This window comes from Martes martes (assembly GCF_963455335.1).
Source record: "Martes martes genome assembly, chromosome: 10".
Lineage (NCBI taxonomy): Eukaryota > Metazoa > Chordata > Mammalia > Carnivora > Mustelidae > Martes > Martes martes.
In genome coordinates, this window is record NC_137898.1 from 47,652,651 (window position 1) to 47,674,103 (window position 21,453).

Below are 21,453 nucleotides of genomic sequence, written 5' to 3' on the forward strand. Positions count from 1 at the left end.
TATACTGTAGCAGACATTTAGCGGGAGAGCTGCCTCATCAGGGGCCGGTAAACGAGCTTGGCAACCCAGAGAAATGCATTGCTTCAGTGAATACAACTCTGGCTCCTCAGGCTGAAAGGGGACGAGATGCTTAAAAGGCCACCCATCTGGCATTGTAGAGAGAACTCGTACAGGCATCGTACAGTAACAGAGAAAAATGCCCGCAGCAAATGACCTGGAATCTGCAAAAATGGTTAGAACAGTGAGGAAATAAAATGGAAAAGATCGGTTACAATTCCCAGTACCACGGTGAAGGAGGTTGACAGAATGTGTCTGTGACTTTCATATCAACAAACGAGGCACACACTGCGCCCCACCCCTGCTTTTGACAGAACTCTAGATTTGTCCTTCGTTTCCTTCCAATTTAATAAAAATTAGCTTATACTAACTTAATCTCTAGAACCTTCCCTAATAGGAATGTTTAGATGACATGCTCACAGCATAGGACACGATGCTGCCATGTTCATAAAAACGTAATTCTTTTGCCACACAGGTCAGAGGTCTGACTGAGTGCCCACTTTCCAATTTCCTCAAGGGTCCAAGACGGGCCACAGAACCTGCCAGGCCCAGCGCTCACTGAAGGGCCTGCGACACTACAGATTTCTCCTGCGGTTTGGATAAGTCCTTTCCTCATTGCTCTGCCTCTGCGTTCTTACCCACCCCATGTTCAGAGAGGAAGGAAAATACAGCCTCCCTCATAAAGAGTCTATCTGGTTTGGGAAAATTCCAGGAGCATGAAAATCTCATCAGTGTTCATCCCTGACAGTAAAACGAAGCAAAAATCGTCACCCAGTGAGTCACTTTTGAAAGGAGCCATGGTGAATTTTCCTCCTACAAATAGCAAGGGGACTTCTCGGTGTCTCCAAGGGCACCTGCATTTCTGATGGGGATCACCGGGCGAATGGGGCCCAGGTGCACACACGCATGGAAGGTGTGCATCCTCTCTGGCACGCATGGAGCCTGCCTCTCACAGACACGTGTACCCCCCAGAGAGGGTCGCCTGCACAGTCCCCACTGGACACCCATGTAAACTCAATGATCACTCCATTTGGCATCAGGTCTACTGCGGGGAAGGAGAGGCCTATTGCTGAAGGCTACACACTGGCAAGTAATGACCACGGTCCTAGGGCCTCAGGCACACCCTAGGCCAGGGACGGAACATTGGTGGGCCAGGGCATCGAGGACAATAAAGCCCGCCGTCTTACCTCGTAATGTTTTCATGTGCTGAACAGCCATTCTCAGCACAGTGAGTTTATCTAATTTCCTGGACATGGCATTGCACGTGGGCACCAAAGAAGCCAGTTCATCAATGAAACTGTTCATTTTATCCCGACGCCGCTTTTCGATCTGACTGTGGGCTTCCCTGCACAACAGGAAAAAGGATTTCTAGAAAATGACGCCAAGCCTCAAGGAGACAATGACAAAAGTCAGTTACCACAGTTTTTGACATTCCCCCAACAGGGCACATTTGGAATCTGCACAAGGCCTTGAACTCAACTAAAGGTACTAAAGAAGCGGCCTCACTGCCCCCCCGCCCCGGGGTCAGTATTAGTTGGCTGTACGCTTTCCTCATACTCAGAATTAAGAAGAAATAGGACAAAAATTGACTGCTCAGAGTAAACTGGATAGGGAATTTTGCTTTTTTTTTTTTTTTTAAGATTTTATTTATTGTCAGAGAGAGAGATAAAGAGCAGTGGGCAGAGTGAGAAGCAGACTCCTGCTGGGCACGGAGTCCGGTGTGGGACTTGATCCCAGGGCTCAGGATCAAGACTTGAGCCGAAAGCAGACGCTTAACCAATTGAGCCACCCAGGCACCCCTTCTCATTTCTCTTCCTCTCAGCTTGTCAGGTCGGATTTTATAATGGGCATTGAGGGAAAGAGAAGGGACATGGAGCCTGACAAGAGCAAAGCACTTAGGACAGCCACTGGCGGGGGCGGGGGGGGGGGGGGAGACCCTGGAGTCCGGGAGAGATCTTGGAGGTTTGTGAGGAGCCCACTGCGTGGCCTGTCAGAGCCTCACTGACTGAGTCACTAGGTAACTAGCGCCGCCATCACTGGGTCAACCATGACTCCACCAAGATACAGCAGATGCTACATCTGCCCCCAAGAGCTTCCTCTGGAGAACGTCACACTCGTCCCTCCCGGGAGTGGCTGCCCATCAAGGCAAGGGATGCTTCCCCAGGCCTACACGCTTTCCCTGACTGGTTTTCAGCTGCCATTTGTGACTGTCCCCTAAGGAGGTGTGTCACCAGCGGAAATGTCGTTTGCCGCCATAGCAACAGAGCCACCAAGAGGGACCTCCCACCAAGGCTAGGCCATGTAGGGAAAGTTACAAATCTCAGGCCAGTCGAATTCTGCAGCCCTGGGTCTGTGTCAGGACAGCCTCAGAGGGCCCTGGAGCCACTGGGAGGAGAGCAGACCCACGTGGATGGGGTCAGCAAGTGTGGCTGGAGGCAGGAGGGACCAAGTTCGAGAATCTACTCAAGGGCGAAGGCAGTCCCATGTCTGACCTTGCAATGCAAGATGGGCTGCTCTGAGAGGCAAGGCCTAGCCCAAGGATGGGGTCACCTCCAGGTCTTCTCTGGAGGGCCCTCGAATCAGGAAGGAGCGAGGAACCTGCTGGAGACTGCTGGGGAAGAGCTTCAGCCTAGAAGGGTTTCCTGCTACTTCTGAAGTCCCCTTTAGGTTTTAAATGTGATCAGACAGCCAAGGGTGAAGGCCAACTCCATGTGGAGAGGACAAGTGGCAGGCAGCCCACATCAACCCCGACCCCCAGCCCTGAAAGGATGCTGAGACCAACAGGGACCAGACACACAGAGCTGCCTCAGCTGCACTCTGGGCAGCCAGAGCCAGGATTCTGTATAGACTGGTCCACGCCTACCTTGCATTTTTTATCCTTCCTTGGTGCTCTGTGTATTCTAACCTGGAAGGGAAGGCAGAAAAAAAAAAAAAAAAAAAAAAAAAGCAAGATCAAACACAATCCCTGGGAGACTAATGGCCAAGTTACACAGATCTCTCTTCTTCTCAGCTTCATTCATTTCCCTGCTTAATCCCTATCATCTGTCTCCAACATAAGCGCTCTTGTTAGCCACCCTGGGGGCTGGGGGTGAGCATCTTGAGCTTATCCCAGGACCCCTTGAGCAATCAAGGACACAGGTGGGACCTGTACCAAGTAACAGAACATGTAATTATGCAAGGCAAATAGCTAGCAGGATGAAGGTCATGACTAGGTTCATGGTACCTTCCATGAGGGTCATCTTTGTCTGTGTCCATGCTCTCTCTGAAAAAACAAGAGAGAACGTGAGTATTTGTTAATAAAGACATGCAAAGCCGCTTCTTACAACATGGAAGGATTGCATTTATCCAGAAACCAAATAATCAGAAAGCTCAGATTTCCGTAGTATTGATTATCGACGCAGACAAGTTGAACACACACAGCTTGCCCTACTGCGCATCTAGGACTGGTTTCCCAGATGATCAAACAAGTTACGTGTGGTCATCAACAGAGCTTGCTGTTCACATATTTTAGGCCCTATTTTAGAAATTGGGAATACAGAGCATATATGGAAATTCTTAATAACTATATCCAAATAACTATAATATCTTATTCCCCTCATCATTCTGGATAAATGGAGTTTATTCATTTGCAAAACATACCAAGCCTCAAATATACGTGTGCATACATATATATTTGGTGGGGGGGGTAAAGTGAGGAGGGGAGACCAGAGAACCCACAAAGAAGCATTGAGCAGAGCCCTGAGGCAGCTTTTCAAAGACACGGATACACAATGTTCTGGTTCTCAGCCAGGTGGGAACCCCTGAGGCCCAAGGACCAGAGAGAGAGGGCACACGTGGGGCTGAGGGCCGTGGAGCCCTGTTTGGTCACTGGGGGTCCTCGGGTCACAGCAGGGATCTATCTCCCTTTTAACAGTCCCCAGTGATCCAGGTTTCAGGGCACCTCACGGTTTAGTAGAAAACAGACTAAAATCCTCCAAGGAAGGAGTTCCAAATCACCCTGTGGTCACCTCACACCCTTCTCCAGTGCCTAAGCTTATACCAGGAGGGCACGCCTGGCACCTGGGCCTCTCTTTCTCTTTTATCCTGTAAGAACAGAGGGATCTGGCCCTTCAAACAATGTAGTCTCAAGGGCAAAAACAACTTTTCTCAGGAACACCAAATCACAGCGTGGGCATTCTAGAACAGGGATTCCCACCCCGGAGCCCTTGACTGCCTCACCGGCAGAGAGTTTCTCTAGCTAGTCCTAGAGTGCAGAAGACGAGATTCAGGCCACAGGGGAAAACCGAAACGCTCCCTCCCCTTTTGTCTTGGCTTGTAGCTGGTCCCTGAGGCCAGGATGATCAACTCAGGTGAAGAGAGCTCCACCTGACCCACCGGACACAATTAGCGCATTGAAAATTCAGGGAAAGGGATGAGGGGTGCTTAATTATAGCGACTCCACAAATCACAGACGATTTTTGTAAATGGGGTCCAGGAGGGAAACCTGGAGGTCTTGGGTGGGGACAAGGTCGGAAACCACAGGTTTAGATAGCAGAGGACTTAGAAGACACCAGTGACTCCAACCACCCAAGACAAGTGGTCCGTGGAAACCATCTCCTGGCCTCCCTGTTGGGGAGGGACTGCTCCAGAAGAACCCTCTCGGGCCTCACACCCACTCTCCATCCCCTGGGCGTTGGCTTGCTCAATCATCTGGGGTCACTTACATATTAATCATAGCATCTCCTAGTGGGCATCTGACCTTCAGCCACTGTGCTCCCCAAATTCGACCTGTGAACTTCAGCAGAAAGGACATCTGCTGTGGGGGAGATACCTCCTTGGAGATGTTTCCCTCATTAAACAAAAGAAAAGCTCTTAAGTGGACAAGGGGATAAGACCCCACGCAGTCTTAACATTCAAAATGTGCCTTTGAATGTTCTATGCGGCTGTCTATTCCCTAAGTGTTTGTACAGTAAAGGGTTGACTACATGTATGCAAATTTACTTACTCAAAAGAAAAGCCATCAGGTCTAAAAAGAAACAAAAATACTATTTAATAAGACAGGTACACACTAATTTGAGTAAGGTTTCAGGGCTATACTGATGTTCCTACGGTACTTTTGGAGGGGACCTGCACTCCCTCCCTCCCTCCATGAACATCGAACATCGTTAAGCAACTGGGGACCTCCTCAGAAAGAGCCTCAGGCAAAGTCCTCTTTGAAACCACGGAGAATACCTCCAGACGCTTAGCCATCTTGCTCAAAGGAGCCAAGGAGGTTGGAGGAAAAGGGTGAAAGGTAGCGCTTGGCTTTAAGCCTCTTCCTTTTCCCTTGATGTGGCACAGTTTGGGGAGAGAAAGGGGGATGGGGGTGCCTCAGCAGGGCTAGAGGCTCCCTCCTGCTTGCGATCCAGGGAAGAAGATAAAAGCAAAAACGAACAAAACAAAAACAAAACCCCACTGTGGGGCCACCTAGACTTGGATTTTTCATTTCCATCCCTTTCCACAAAGAGGACCCCTTCTTCCAGGAGAACAGCAGTTGGCCCCTCGATGTGCCGGGAACGGACACAAGTTTAGCCAGAGGAAGAGGAGCCCAGGAGGCCTTACTGGTAGTCGGTAGAGCTGCCTTTCCGTTTCCGGTTACAATCCATGCCACTGGAGCCGAGGGGGCTGGAGAGCAGGTCGGTGGGGCCCGGGGACATGAAGTCACTGATTGTCGAAGAAATGTCCATTCTCTGGTCAGCCATTGGAGGTCTGGAACTGGTACAAGGAGGCACAAAGGTGATTTCTACATGCTCTTCTACCATGATAGAGGGCCAGAGTGGGCCTGTGGAGCATCGGGGCTACTGGTCTACCATACTAACCCATCTCCCCCCAGCCAGCTGGAATAGGGACACGGCGGGACGGAGAGAGCAGCAGACATGCTTTAGGAGTTAACATAGATAATGTAGGTTAACCTGTTCATATTTCCTGTTTGTTTAAGATTTATTTATTTGAGAGAGAGAGCGCACACACAGCGAGGAGTCGGGGGAGCAACAGAGGGAGAGGGAGAAGCAGGCTCCCATGGGGCTCGATCCCAGGACCCTGGGATCATGACCTGAGCTGAAGGCAGATGCTTAACTGACTGAGCCACCCAGGCGCCCCCCTGCTCATATTTCTGATGAAGACCCAAAGTTTAGAGCAACTGGGTAGCTTCTCCTGGGTCCCCATCCCAGGACATGCAAGAATAATTCCAGAACCCAAGGCTCAAGGACTTAGAGCCCAGTGGTCCTCCCATGGAGAAGACCAGATATTCTCTGACAGTTCTAATTTTATTTTCTTCCAGTCCATAAAATAAATAGGATTTACTGGTCATCTTTGTGTTTTTGTTACAACTTCTGTAAAAGTCCCAGAGAAGCAGAAAATATCCTTTCTCAGACCATGATTCCCTCTCGGGAGTCAGGAAAATATGGTCCCTGTCTATCATGGGCCCTGCAAAGTCTGTCTTGTCTTCCCTGACTAGCCTTTGTGCCCAGCATCCCCTGCCAGGAAAACCTGCATAAAGGACATAAAGACATCGTAGACCAATTGGCACATTTCAGAAATTCACATTTTAAAAGCGTGGAGTCAGCTGGCCCAAAAAAGAGACTGCCAAGTACCTTGCAAGGGACTTCGACTCCAAACCAAGTGGAAGAGGGCCGCGCTCTGCCCACGGACGGACGGGGTCCCAGCTCCACACCACGTGACCGGGGCTGTCACTCCCTCTCTCTGGGCTCAAGTTCCTTCATCTGCAAAACAAGAGGAGACTGTGATCTCCGCTCCCTGATTACAGTTCCGCCCACAGACGAGTGCACTAGGGTCAGGTGTGGGCCAACTTTTCCCTTTCATAGCCACTGCTGGAGGGAGCATCTCAGCGCTCTAACTCCAGGCACTAGAGCTATTATCGCTCAGTCTAAATGTCTAAAAGCAGGACAAAAGGGAACACACGTGGTAGGTCTTGGTACATTCTGGAACACCGTGCTGCCAAAAAGCTCCGATAATTTATATTCCCAACAAGAGCTCCTATCAATCTGAAGGAAAGGACAAAACCCCATTGGTTTTTACTTGCATTTTTAAATGATTATGGATGCTGTCCCTATGTTTATAGGCATTTCTCTGGTTTCCTTTGTGCCCACTCATGTCCTGTTTCTCTACCACATTTTCTTCAGTATGGATGGGCCTCCTAACTCATGTTCACCTGTGCACCTGAACCTGGGGGGAGAAAAGCACACAATGAACTTGCTGCTCTCACTTGCCATCCACGACCTCGCGCAGCTCCAACACCAGCGCCGCCCGGAGATCCTCGCCCCCCTGCTCACTTTATTCCCCTCTCTGTGACCAAGAACACCATACCCTCGGCTCTTCTCCTCAAGCCCCCAACAGCTCTCCATCCCAACTCTCAGCAGATACTTGGCTTTCTACTCCACTGAGAAAAGGCAGCACATCCACCAGCCCGCCTAGCTGCTGCTGGTTAGGAATTTGCCCCCCGCAACAGGTGGGGAATGCCATCGGCTCACTCCTGAAGACCATCACCCCAGAATTCTCTCCCTGCCACTCATCCAGCACCGTCCACTTTCCCTGGATCACCCTCGTTTGGATACAAACAACTCATTTGGGGGGGGGGGGAAATCACGTGTATTTTTGAACTCCATTCCCTTCTGGTCAGTACCCCCATTTCTCTGTTTCCAATTCTTTTCCTCTTACTCAGTATAAGCCAACTCAAATCAGGCTTTTGTCCTCATCATTCCAACAGAACAGCCCCTGTTATGCTCCCCGGTGAGCTCCTCATTGCTAAATCCAGTGGCTGATTCTCCATTCCTTCCCTACTTGCCCCATCCCGACACCTGGTAGAGCTGATCTGTCCCTCTTGTCTCTTGGCTTTGGAGAGGTGACCTTCTCATTGACTCCTTCTATCTTGGTGGCCACCCTTTCCACACCGGCCTCTTTTGCAGGCTCGTCCCCCTCCCTCACCTCTACATCAGAGTCCTGAAGGTGTCCTCAGACCTTCTCTGTCTACAGCCACTCCCTAAGAGATTGGTCTCGCTTCACTGCCTCCAATAGGATCAAGGCTCGGAGAACTCCCCAACTTCTACCTCCAGCCTGGACCACTCCTGAATGCCAAACTTAGAGGACCATTTCCCTGAGGTCTCCCTTTGAGTATACAACAAAGACCTCCCACTAAATCAAGCCAAGCCCCTTAGTGATGCTCATGTCGATGAGTGGAACTTCTGAATGCTCAGGCCCCAAAACTAGAAGTCATCCTGACTCCTCGCTTCCTTTTACAACCTGCAGCCAATCCGTCAGAAAATCCCAGCAGCTCAACATTTACAAAGACAAAAAAACCAAAAAAACAAAAAAAAAAAAACCAAACAAAAAAATTAAAAAAAATTAAATAAATAAAAACATTTACAAAGACATCCAAGTTTAACCACTGCTCTCACTTCTCCTTCCTATTTCTTCTCCAACATCACTTCCGCAGTGAAGGGATATTCTCTGAATATCCATATGCTACAACCCCCCATCCCTGTTTCACTTTTTCCCATGGCCCCTGATCCATAATCGACTTATTTACGAGCCTTCTGTCCGTTAGACTATGAGCATCAGAAGAGCAGGGACTCAGTTTAGTTCACTGCTTGCACCGTAGTAGCCGAGAATGCTTTCTAGCATATGGTAAGTACTCAACATTCCTTGTTTGTCACAGATGTCATCAATACCCACCCCCTTTTTGCCTTTTAACTTGGCTTACAGTATTTATATGTGATACTAAAAGTGACAGGTTTTTTTTTAAAAGCCTTTTCACCCCAAAATATAAATATCCTAATATTTTTATAATTTTATTTATATAGCTCTTAATCCATTTAGAAATTACTTTTGGTATACTACCTAAGGTTGGAGACTTCTTTCCCTCCAGTGGATAGATAACCGTGCCAACACCATTCACTAGACCAGACATTCTGTTACCAATCAGTTGAAATGCCACCTTTATTGATTATTATCCATTTTTGGACTTCCTATTCTGTTCCTTTGATCTAGTTACTTCCAATCCAGTACCACACTATCCGTCATTGTGGCCTCATAATATATTCTACTATTAGGTAGAACAAACCTTTGTCCTCTTAGGACTTTTCATTTTCAGAAATTTCCTGGTTATTCCAATTTATCCTTTGAGAGGCATTTCAGAAGCATTTAATCACATCAAAGGCACGGTCGGGTGGCTGCCAGAAGTTATAATGACGGACATGAAGGGAAGTAGATGAGGAAAGAGCACAGAGCCCTCCCCTCAGGGTCTTGGCGAGCCTCTGGGCCGCCTGACAGACACAGGGAGCTACCTCTGGCCCCCACTCCCTCTTTTTGACCAGCTAGACTGTTGCATGAGGTGGACTGTTCCAACTTTTGGGCTGTGGGGAGAAACCACACTTCCTGAAAGAAGTACCGTGGGGGCTGCCAGTGATCGCAGGTGGGGCTGTGGGTGTGATTTTATTACCTGAAATTAGAGTTCTTGAAGCTCCGATCCACCTTGGGAGGAGCAAGGGGCCACTGGACTGGTGGGTCACCTCAAAGCGATTTTCATGGTTTGTCGTTTCCTTTCAGGCAGTCAACGTCTTCTAGAAACCTACAGTGGGGCCCACAAGAAAAGAAAACCCACACAGGTCACTTGGGGGGAGGCACACGGCACAATCTCCTATTAGCTAAGGGAGAGGCTCAGTGGGGAGAGGCTTGCCAGCCCAGCTCGTTTAGGACAAACAAAGCTTTTGAAATGATTAAACATGGATTCCTGGACGCAGTCTTAAGAGAAACAAGATAATTGGACTTTTCATTTCTCCTACCAGGCCAGGCAATAAAATTATAGTGAGCACTTACGGAGTGTGTGCTTCACGTCAGGCTCCGTTCTGACTGTGTTATGTAGACTCACTGACTGAGCCCGAAAATAATTCTGAGGTAGATACTGATTTTTTTCACTGGATGAGAAGACGGAGACGAGAGAAACTCAAAGATGACACTCGCCAAGGTCACATGGTGAGAGGACGCAGGGGCTCCAGAAGCCACATCAAGGTCAAGCAGAGCCACAGGCTCTCCCAAGTGAGCCGCTGTCCAAAGGCAGACAAGCAGCCCTGGAAAACAGGCCTCCAGGAAGCGTTAAGCCAGAACACGCGTGCGCAGGGCCCGTCTCTAAGACCCCTGGAAGCATAGTAAGACGCTTGGAGACGGTGTCTGGGAAGCTCAAGCACAGGGCGGGCACCCAGAGTGAAGGGGAGTCAGTGGTGAGAAGGCGCTTGAGTTAAAATGGCCTGTGGCCCTGCCTTCTCCTGCTGGTGGGACAGGGGTCTCTGCTGGGCTCCACGGGAGGCTGCGCCCACCCTTCTACTCCCTCCTGGCTCTGCCTTGAGAGGGTGAGACTCAGGCTGTGAATGGGCCTTTCCTGACCTTTCTGATACCAAGCAAAACTCGTGGGGTTGCCCCTTCCCCTGACTCCTTCTTGCAGCCCTTGGACTACCTGGGGTTTGATCATTACAGAGGTCTTCAAATCCGTGTCCAGGACGACGGCTGCTCTTGTCCTCCCAGCTTACTCCTCTGTGCAGTCCGGTTCAGACACCCTCGCTGTCTGACTCTGGGAGCCAGTCTGGACACGTGCAAAATCATGACAGGATCTTGGACTTCCAGTCCCCAAGCCTCCATGAAGCACCCCATGGACACCAAGTCCCCAGGGCAGTGCTGCCTGAGCACTTACCATAGGTCCTTCCACCTTGGTCTGCTTCCCCACACAGGTCCCACGCTCTTCTCCAGCCCCCAGACCAGCCATCCAGAACCCACGTGGGCCCCCTCTCCTTCCCTCACCCCACTACCCCTCTAACGGACGGATCTAGCCACTCCCCTCTGTCCCCTGGCCACTGCCTCCATCCAGGCTGCTCTTCCCCAAGACTCGCCCCTCCATGCTCCAGTCACAGACAGGACACCCCCTTTTTAAAACACTTCAGTGGCTTTACTGCTCTGCCCCGAGCCTTCCAGCAGCGCCCTGCCAGGCAACATCAAACCTCCACAGTGGGCCTGCTCGCCTTGCGTCCTGTCCCGTCTTGCCCTGCTCTGCACATCCGGTGCCGAAAGTGCTAGGCCACCCAAGTACTTAAGTTCTCCAGAGCACGTGGCCGCAACTGTGCCCACGCTGCTTTGCAGGTGTGGCTCCCTTGACCCACCGGTCACCTGGTGAATTCCTGCTTTCCTTTCAAGTGCTTTCAGGTGGCATCTCTTCAGAGAAGCCTTCTGAGCCTTCTCCTTACACCTGTGGCCCCTCCACCCTCCGCGCCATGATCTCACTATTAGGGGGCTCCCGGTATCACACCTCACTCACTGTCCCCCTGGCTTCTCTGAAACTTGGACGAAGGTTCTCGGTACCAAACTCCATATGAAATTTCTTATTTGGACCCATTGTTCCAATACTCAATTTTACTTTATAGAAATAATGAATGTTAGCATAAACTTTGGCACTATATCTTTGCAAAATAAAAATCAGAAGGCCTTGCCTGGCTTCAAGCTCCCTGCTCATGGGGGAGTCTGCTCTCCCTCTCGCTCTCGTTCTCTCTCAAATAAATAAGTAAAATCTTTAAAAAAAAAAAAATCAGAAGTCCTTTCTTATATGCTTGGACCAAGTAAGGAAGCTGAATCAGCTGTGCCAAGTATTTCTGGAAATCTCTTTTCTCTCCAAGAAGGTGTTCTTCAATGTAAGACAATGAATGAAACAACCAAAGGAAAAAAACCCCCACCTCTTTGTGCTATTTCCAAAAGAGAACTGAGCCCAGGGATGGGGCTCCAAGAGACCACAGGTAACTGGGAGAGGGGTCCTTGCCAGGGGGAGCTTAGGGCCAGCCCTGGTGCTGCCATCCAAGTGACACATAGTGAAGACATTTGTGGGAGAGCCTGGCCTGTGGTCTTGGATCGGGGGCCACAAGTGTACCCACTTCTGAACCAGAGGCTCCCTGAATGTCAGAGGAAGCAAGGCATGAAGGGACTTGTGCAGTGTGCTTGGGAGAGCTTGGGGTCCCCTTGGTCCCCCCTCAGTCCCCTCATTCTCCTTGGAGCTCGAGGAGAAGAGTCTCCATGGCTTCACACATAGGAGCATGGGGGCTAGAAGAGAAGTCCCAGCCCCGCTGCCCCTGCAGACACACCTTGGGAGCTGAGGAGGGTGAGGGTGTCACCCTCACCGGCGTTGTGTAGCACCCAAAACAGACACAGCTGCCCCTCTGAGCAGAGCGGGGTGAGGCTGAGCAGCCCTTGAGGAAACCCCCACGTGTCCTCTACAGGACGATGACCACACTGAAGCCCACCGATCCAGACCGGTGTCTCTTTCTGCTGTCCCTCCTCCCTGACCCGGCACCCCAAAATGCTACAGGAAGGGGAGGGAGCGTGTAGACTGCATTACGGTTCACACAGTTAGCTGTCCCTCCCCACAAGGACAGTCTGCAGGATGATGCCCCAGTGTCAGGCCCGGCCATGTGACTGGCTTAGACTGACGAACATGAGCGCAAGGGACAGCCTCGACTTTCAAACAGAACTTTTCCCCTGAGTTCCTTTGTGCCGAGACTGGCAACTTCCGGATAGAGACTCCTCCTTTGGCTGAGGTCCCGGATGGAGAGCAGCACGAGGAAGAAAGAAACCCTTGCTCCTATCGCCCACTGAGACGGTGATGGTGTGTGTTCTAGGGTGACCGACTCTTCTGTCTGCCTCAGACCTTCCCACTTGGGCAGTGGAAGTCCCGCCTCCCAGAAAACCCCTTTGTCCCTGACAAACCAGGACAGTCGGTCACCTAGGTCCCCCAGTCGTATCGATCCTTCATCCTAAGCTGACTGACATGGGCAGGAGGGAGGAAGCACAGATGGGATGAAGGAGACACAGTCGGAGCAGAGCCCTGATCTGGGAGGAGGGAAAGGGGACAGAGGTGTTCATGCTGGACTCGTTTTAGCTTCAAGATAACCTATCCCTTGATGGTGCTCTTCACCCCAACTTGCCAGGTAAGGGCCAAGGAGGCAAAGCTATCTTGCTCCAAATGACCCAGCTAGCTGGTGGGGACTGCCACCCAAGTGCGTCTGGCCCTGGGCGGGTTCTTCTGACTACCACACCACTGCCAGTCCCACCTCCAAGACCACCCCACACAGTAAAATATAACACCCCCCAAACAAGCCTACCTGGGGAAGGCATGAGGGGAAGGAAGAAAAAGTAATCCTAGTTCAGGAGAGCCACAGAACCTGAACCAACACGTTGTCCCTGGGCTTCCTGGCAGGCGGGGCGGAGAAGGAAATGTTCAGCCCTCACACTCGCTGGCAAGCATCCCCGATCAGTTCACGGGGACAGAATGAGCAGGCAGGGCAGTCAGTCGGGGAGGCTCTCTTAACAGGACCTGAGGAAAGCAGCCCTACGAAAGAACAGAGCGCCTCCCCTTTTAAAATGGGACCTCGGTGAAAGGCTGTCCCCCTCTTTCCCCTACCTTCAGGTGTGACAGCTTGTGAAGCCCCGGGATGTCATGGGGGGGGGCAGTGGCTTTCTTTTTTTTTAAGAATCTATTTATTTATTTGGCAGAGAGAGATCACAAGTAGACAGAGAGAGAGAGGAGGAAGCAGGCTCCCTGCCGAGCAGAGAGCCCGATGTGGGGCTCGATCCCAGGACCCTGAGATCATGACCTGAGCCGAAGGCAGAGGCTTAACCCACTGAGCCACCCAGGTGCCCTGGGCAGTGGCTTTTGATGTTGTGGCTCCATAAAGGGGCATGGCTTGGAAAATATGGAGGCTCATGAGTGGGCACCCCGATTACCCTGTCTCCTAGCTGTCTGCTTACTGATCTGCTTCCCCCCAGTAAGGGGCTCCTGTGTGGCCATCGCTGCATCCCACAACCTTCACAGGCTGGCCCTGGGCACAGACGTGTTCGGGAAGTACTTTCCCTCCCTGGCCCTGAGAGCCACAGCAGGTGTCCCTTGGCCCCCTCCTCCACATTATCCGCTTTGTGCTGCTGGTGCCCAGCTCCGGGTTTACTGAGGGAATGGGTGAGGAGACGCTCTGGTCTGTTCAGGCAGTGGTGGTCTCTGAGCAGGGCCAAGAGGCTAGAGGGGGCTCCATATCCTCTGCAAGTCTACCTTTGCCCTCCACGGTCACTCTGACAGCCTGTGGGGGGTTCAGCTGCCTTGCTTTGCAGCAGATGCACCTAGAGAATGTTCTCCCAGACCAGGTGCCCTGCACCTAAGGTAACTGGTGTTTGCGTCGGGATCACTGAACAAGCGTTTCTCTAGCCCCCAGGGCACTGGGGACAGAGGGAGGAATCCATAGTCCTAATGTTCAAGATTCCCTCAATCTAGTTGGACAGACAGAGTCTAAATCAAGACGTGACAGTGTGCTCACTGCGCTAGGAAGGGCCACGCTTGCGGTGGCTCTGAGCAGCGCGCTGCCCAAGTCCAGGACGCGCCCCTGCTCTCGCTAAGTGGACGAGGTTTGTGGCGCCATTCTGACAAATTACCAGCAGGTGGCAGTCAAGTGTCTCGAGGAAGGAGGGCCCTTCTTGGCGGTGAAGCATAGGTAAGGTACAGGAGCAGAGTGAAGGAGAAAATACTCAGCTTATTGATTAGCAGGTGTGTGCGTGGTGAGGGTAAGGGGAGGAGAAAGAACGAGGGAGGCAGAGAGGCTTGAATCAGGTGCTGCAGATGTCTGCGTGGTAGACTGGGTGGTGGGAAGTCCGTATTGAGCCAGGGAGAGAAATGTTGGGAGTGGCTGGCAGGGGCCTGGGGAGCCCTACTTGTGGTCCTTGTGTCCCCGGTCCTCCCGGCAGCTAGAGATGCTTGGGACTCCCAAAATCAAACACAAAGCCAAGGAGGCTGCATTTGGAAGCACACGGCTTGGAGGGCCAGCTCAGAGGGTCTCACAGGGGCAAGATTTGTAAATCCTGTGATATTTCGTGAATGAAAACAAGGTTCTTACAGAAAAGATCTCCAATAGCATTGATGGAGGAGAATCTACAGCATTCTAGTCTCCGGGGGCTCCTGAGGGCTGTTAGAGGGATTGAGGGATGTCACTAAGAGTCACAGCACGCAGCATGCATCTAGCCCAGCACAGTGCTTAGTGAATGTTTGTTGAATGAATGTAAAAGAGACACCATCTTGGACCTTTGCCAAGTCTATCACTGAAGTACAGGAAAGAGAACCTTTCTTCTATTTTTAATATACAGAATAAGAGAGCCTGGCCCTAAAGACGGGGGAGGAACAGTGTCCACCAAAAAATTATTGCTTGAAGTTGAAGAAAGTTCTGGAAAACATCTGCATCTTGTTCTAAAGGAAACAAAAGGATGCGCTGCTGTTATCTCATAGTCACCTGCAAGATTCCGGTGTGAGGGAGAGCAGAGTCAAGACGGGGAGGCTTCGACAGTGCTCTGAGTCTCAGGTAAGGGCTGCAGATGGAGGCAGGCTGGGACAGGCGGCAGGGCTAGACCCAAGGAGGGCTGAGACTCAGAAGAAAAGGGATACATGTCTTCTCTGAGAATGGGGGCAAGGCTGAAAGACAATGGGAAGAAGATGGAGCGGGTGTTTATCCCGAGCCGGTGGACCCGGCCTGTGAAGCCCCCAGCGCCACCTCAAGCAGGAGCTGGGGAAGGGCTGTGGTTCTCCCCCTGGCAAGGGGCAGGCGGGGTGTGGACAAAAGGGCGAGATGATGGGCACATGAAAAGGGAGGACAGGGCAGTGGTTAGGGCTGGGCCTCTGGAACCACACACCCCAGGTTCAAATTCCAGTTCTGCCACCAGGAGGTGTGTGTCCTGGGCCAGTTCCCTGCCCTCTGGGAGCTGCAGTTTCTCAACTGTAAGAGGCAGAGGAGGCCTCCGCACAGGCTGAATGAGCTCCATCTCTGAAAAACACTTAGAATGCTCGTCACGTTCACTGTGCTTACTGAGATGGATGACCTCACGCTGGTGTGAAAAGGAAGGGAAGAAGGCCGTGGAAAGGTAGGCTTTGATGTCAAAGAAAGCAAACTCAGAAGAGAGATTTTGAAATGAAGGAGCTCAGACATGCTAAGAGCAGACAGAGGATGTGGCTTGGCGGCAGAGTGCTGGCTGTGGACATAAAGGAACTTAACATTGAGGTGATCCAGGACAGTGCACTGTGGGGACCGTGAGGGAGCCCACGGAGGGGGGCTGGGGAAAGGCCGGAGAGAGGGATCTGGGAGTGGGGTGGGGAGGGGAGGCTGGAGAACAGCCCAGAGGCCAGCATTTTGCTGCAGGAAGCACTGAGGACTCATAACAGTTGGAAAGCTGAGCGGTATTTCAGGAGTCCAACCCTTTCGTTTTACTTGAATGAAACCAAAATACAGAGAAATAGCTCCTCCTACAGAAAGCTGGGAATAGGATCATGAGAAACTGAAGTCAGTGGGTGATAAGAACAGAATTTTGAAGCTGCCCAGGAAGGTGAGATGGAGAAAGCACAGGACAGCGATTTCCCTATAGAGATGGACACTACAGCTGACAGCTGCTGCCCAGGGCTGGGCTGCCTCGGGGGTTCTGGGGTGAAACAGCGACATCCCAGAGGTGTTAGGGGACAGGGAGGTCGACGTCCCCCTTATGGCCCACCTACCACAGATTTCGCTGACAGGTATGGAGGCCTCAGATGGCTACCACGGGCCCAAGGCTCTAAAGCAATCCATGCAAGGCAATTTCCTGAGTGCACACATATGCCAGGTCATTGGTACAGGGAAAGAGCTGAGAATTTGAGCAAACTGCATGCGGCAGTCAAATTTCCATCAAAGACCGTGTTGTAATAATGAAGACACTGTTAGTGTGTGGGTCCACAATCATTCATTAGTCTTTCAACAAATATTTGCTGAGAGCATCCAAGTGCCAGGCACCGTTCTCTGCAAGAGGACTGCGGGTGAAGACACAGAGATCCTTGTCCTCATCCGGTATACATTCTGGTGAGGAAGGCAAGCAAAGGAAGCGAATAAGTAAATGACGCTGGGAGGTGGTGAGCACTGGGGAGAGAGGTCAGAGTCGGGGCAAGAAGAGCTCTGGAGATGGAGGTGGTCAGGATCTGAGGAGGTGAGGAGCGGAGGGAGGAGCACTCAGCCCAGGAAGAACCAGCACAAAGGCAAAGAGGGAGCTTAGGGGCATCAGGGGATCAGCCCTGGACCAGGGCGGGCACAGACCCCAGGGTGCCTGGGAACCCCCGGTGAGGGCCTTGGCTTTGACTCTCAGCGGAATGAGGGGTGGTAGGCTCCCACCTGGGGTTAAGCCTGGCTGCAGGGTTGAGAAGAGATCGTGCGGACGGGGACCTGTGTGTGCAGGCCTCATGTGTGTGCAAATGCACACGTGGAGTGTGCACACCTGCCTGGTGTGAGCTTGGACACGCATGCTTAAGAGCATGCACGTCAGTGCGTGTGACTTGCTGTCAATTCCTGGTGTATTCTGGAGGAACAGCTAACCGGACTTCTGGATTTTTTCTGGCATGAGGGGCAATAGCCAGTTCATGAATGGCACAAAGGCCCCTGAACTATGGGGGCCACTGGGTGTGGAGGTCCAACCTGAGCTCCACTTGCCAGGCTACATGCCCTGTGTGATAGCTGGAGCGAGAGGGGCCTCCTGCTGTCCACCTAGCAGCCAGGAGCTGTTACTCAGGGGACTGCTAAGTGAGAGGCCCATGAAATGTCTTGGTCACAGCACAGACTACATGGCTGAGCGCTGTGCTCGCACCGCCCGCCCATCTGGAGTGGAGACTACTTCTGTGACTGTCAGTCATGCTGAAGATGGTACCAGCCTGCTAGGGGCTGATTTGGTCTTCAACTACGACCTTTCAGGAAAGGCATTATTATCAACATTGAGTATAAGACGGAACTGAGGCTCAGAGAGGTACATCCACTTGTCTGAGATCACACAGACAGGAGGGGGAACAGGGACCCAACCCCAATGCGCCCAGCTCTAGAGGTGAGCCACCACACATGCTGTGTGTCTTTAGGGACTCTGCAGAGAAAAGCAAAAGGTCTGTCCCAAGAGGGAGACGTAGGGCGGGACCAGCATGTACCCCTCCCGCCTCCCTCCTACGACGCCAGGATGTCAAAACACAGAGCCAGGACGGGAATCGGCCACAGTGCTGGGGGAACGGCTGGTGTGTTGAATAGATGGTCCTTTCCATTTTGACTCCCAACAACTGGAAACCTTTCTCAAATGTACTTGCCGTCTTGGCAGGCACAGTTTGAGGAAGACAATTTCATCTTGTGATGAAGCGCAAGGCCTTCCTCCAGTCCCCAGATCTCAGATGTTGTTCTGAGCATGTCCTGACCCCAGGAATGACCCTGCAAGTTCCTCTTTTAGCTCAAACGGAATCAACTTGTTTTCCTTCATTCCTACGCGAGGAATAAAACAATTATTTCAGTGATTTCAGTTTCATTTTTCTGAGCTTTGGTTACAGCAAGGGAGTGGTACATGTCCAAGGATCTGAAAAAGCAGGAGTTCTGGAGGTACTGTTTTTGAGAAAATATTCAGTGCAAAAGCTGAAGCCACACATTGGGCTTGGATTTTGTGCCAGTCAGTGCTGTTTCATGTAGTTTTCAAAAAAGTAACTGATTCTCAGAGACTTAAGTAAATTGCCTGAATTTCTTAGGTCATGAGTGAGAAAGCCAGGATTCAAACAGATTCAAACCCCGGTCAGTGACAGGGGAAAGACTGTTATCTTTTCTTAACTAAGCAAAACAAGACAAAACCTCTTATGAATCATTAAAAACAAATACCTCAGTGGAAAATGAAAGAATAGGAAGAGGTAATTCACAAAATTCGCACAATTAATTCATGCAGGCAGAGGCCATAAAACAACATGGTAAAGGGCAAGGAGGCTGGCTGGTTCTCCTTTCTCTAAAAATCTACACATGGATGTTTAAAAAAAAAAATGTATGTTCAGGTGGGCGTGGTAAAACAAAACAAAACAAAAACCAGAAACAGCAAAGACAAAGAAAGATTATGAAAACCATGTTTCAAACTCTTTAAAAAGAGTACATATTTTCCAGAAGGGACAGGGCAAATATCAAAACACCTTACTTCTCTGACAAGGGATGCTATTAAAAATTCTGACTTCCATTACATATTCTTACATAAAAGAGCATTTTAAGAGAAATGAAACCATTTTTTAGATTTAATTTTTATTTTTTATTAAAGTTCCCCCCTCCCCCAGGGCCTAGTTTAAAGACTCATAAAGTTCTACAAGGCTATTGGAAAAATATCTGTCCCCAGGTTCTCCTCCCTATTCCCCCTCCCATTTCCAGAGGCAACCAATTATGGAAAGTACCTCCACATTTCTGAACAACAGCTTATGGCATCACCCAATGACACTGCAGTCTCAACCAGGATCTATTCACGTCTCACCATGGAAGAGGAAAAGGCCCCTCTCTTCCATTTTATCTGTCACTATAGGCACAAAGAGGAACCTACTCTCCCATTCAGCCAAAAAGTTACATAATTATTTGGGGTAGATGAATATTCGGCTTTTATATTTACTACGATCACGCAAGTCCTAGGCTCAGTGGAGGCATGTGGGATATTCTGACCCCTTTCCTTTGTTGCATACGTCTCTGGTTCTCTTTGGTGTTAGTCCTTTCTAAAATTTAAAAAAAAAAAAAATATATATATATATATATATGTATATATGTATGTGTATTTAACCAATCTTCCTACATTTGTCTAAGTCTCCCTTCAGCTTGTTCAAAGAACATATTTCTTCTCATTTCAGGTCATTCTAAGGGTTCTTCAGCTAATTTATAAGCTAATACACACATGGGCCTGGGTACATACATACTTCCTCTCTCATACTTTCAAAGAATCAATACAAATATTTTTAACATTTTTTTCACCCTCTTGAAATTTGTAAATAATTTAACCTACCAGCACTTATAATTTCAAAAACAATCAACACAGTACCCTAACTACAATACAAAGAAGAAAGGAAACGTTAGTTAAAATAAGATACTACACACAGAGTCAATATGCAGATGTTGGGTATAGCTACCTTAGAAGACATGATGAAAGATGTAATGAGGTGCTTGGGCCTATTTATAAGAACCGGTAAACCTCAGATGCTTGGTAGTTTTGTTCCTAGAAAATTCAGTGTATATTAAAAACATGCAAAAATTACGTATGTTTATGTTTAAAGTGGAGTCAGATTCCAGGCTCAGATACTTGTAAACATGAATGCCAATGAACTTTAGGAGGTTGTGTAGGAAGTTGGACAATCCTTTGTTCTCCATGGGTTACCGCTAGCAAATCTGCTTCTCCTCGGGTAGCCCTGTCCTGCATCCCCTTGACAGCCAAATCGCCCTATACATTCCCAAGATGTCCTATAGGGGGTGCTACATACCCATTCTGAACCAGTAGCTGGTTCAACTCCTCTCTTTTCTACAAAGAGAAGGGGCAAAGAGAGGTTAAGATATTTACCCAAAGCCATATAGGAAACTAGCAGTAGTCAGGACTAGATAAGGAGAAGGGGCAGACACGGGAGGAGAAAGGAAATTATTCTAATATTCATATTTATGAATTGCTGGACATCGTGCCAGATGCCTTTCGTTAGGCTCCCACGATATCTCACCATATCCTCTAACCTCAGGGATTAGTTCTAGTACCATCCCTAATTTTCAGATACAGATACCACATTCCAGGGAGGTTAGGTCCTTGCTCAGGGCCCCATTTTTGGTAACAACGGGATTCGATTTTCTCCAGTCCTTTTTCTATTTGCTTTAAGCTGTTCTCCCTCCAGGTCTCTGGGCCCCCACCTTGGGGACCAGGTCCCTCAGTTTGCTACTTCCATCTTTAGGAACTAGTAACTGGGCTACAGGCTGTCTGAGAAGCAAAGAGCAAAAAGAAAGATGGTTCAATCCCAGCTTCTCAGCCCTTCAGGTTCAGCCAGTGTGTGGCCTGGGCCCAGGGGTTCCTGAGCACAGGAAGCAGACTCTTGATGAGGTCGTAGATGCCTGCAGGAGCCCAGCCTGACCTGCCAGAGGTCAGGCCAGGACAACCATGACTGCAGGAACTTTTCCTGCCCCAGAAGGCCCCGGCCTCCACAGGCGGTTCCACACTCCACAAGATGGCCGGCAGCCAAGGGACTGGAGCTCACACCACAAATACAGGAAAGGTCAGACAGTGAGCGAGGGCTTGGTCACCAAACCTTGCGGTGTCAGGTGTGGGGAGCACTCCAGAACAGTCACTACAGATTCATGGTATGTCTGCCTCCTTTTAATTACCCTCCAGATCATCCCTCTGAGAAGACAGTGTTATTCCCACCATCCAGAAGAGGAAACCAAGACCACAAGTGACCGGCAGCTCATGACACAGCTGGCCAGGGGCAAGGCCAGCCCTCCAGCGCAGGCCAGACTGGCCCAGACCCCCTCCCTCTCATGTACCTTTAAAAAC

At 50.2% G+C, this 21,453-nt stretch overlaps 1 protein-coding gene across 3 annotated transcripts in view; it reads right to left on the reverse strand.

The window, feature by feature from the left end:
* Positions 1-21,453, reverse strand: part of BMAL1 (basic helix-loop-helix ARNT like 1) — a gene marked incomplete at its 5' end in the record, with an annotated part of 99,110 nt that overhangs the window by 23,617 nt on the left and 54,040 nt on the right. The window contains 6 exons of one of the 3 annotated variants that reach the window (XM_080817791.1): positions 1,245-1,402; positions 2,921-2,962; positions 3,281-3,319; positions 5,638-5,790; positions 6,669-6,797; positions 9,533-9,661. In XM_080817791.1, coding sequence (XP_080673917.1) covers positions 1,245-1,402; positions 2,921-2,962; positions 3,281-3,319; positions 5,638-5,777 — 379 coding nt within the window. Of the gene's footprint in view, positions 1-1,244; positions 1,403-2,920; positions 2,963-3,280; positions 3,320-4,760; positions 4,850-5,637; positions 5,791-6,668; positions 6,798-9,532; positions 9,662-21,453 lie in introns of those variants that run through there. The other 2 variants (XM_080817792.1, XM_080817793.1) reach the window with 2 other exon arrangements.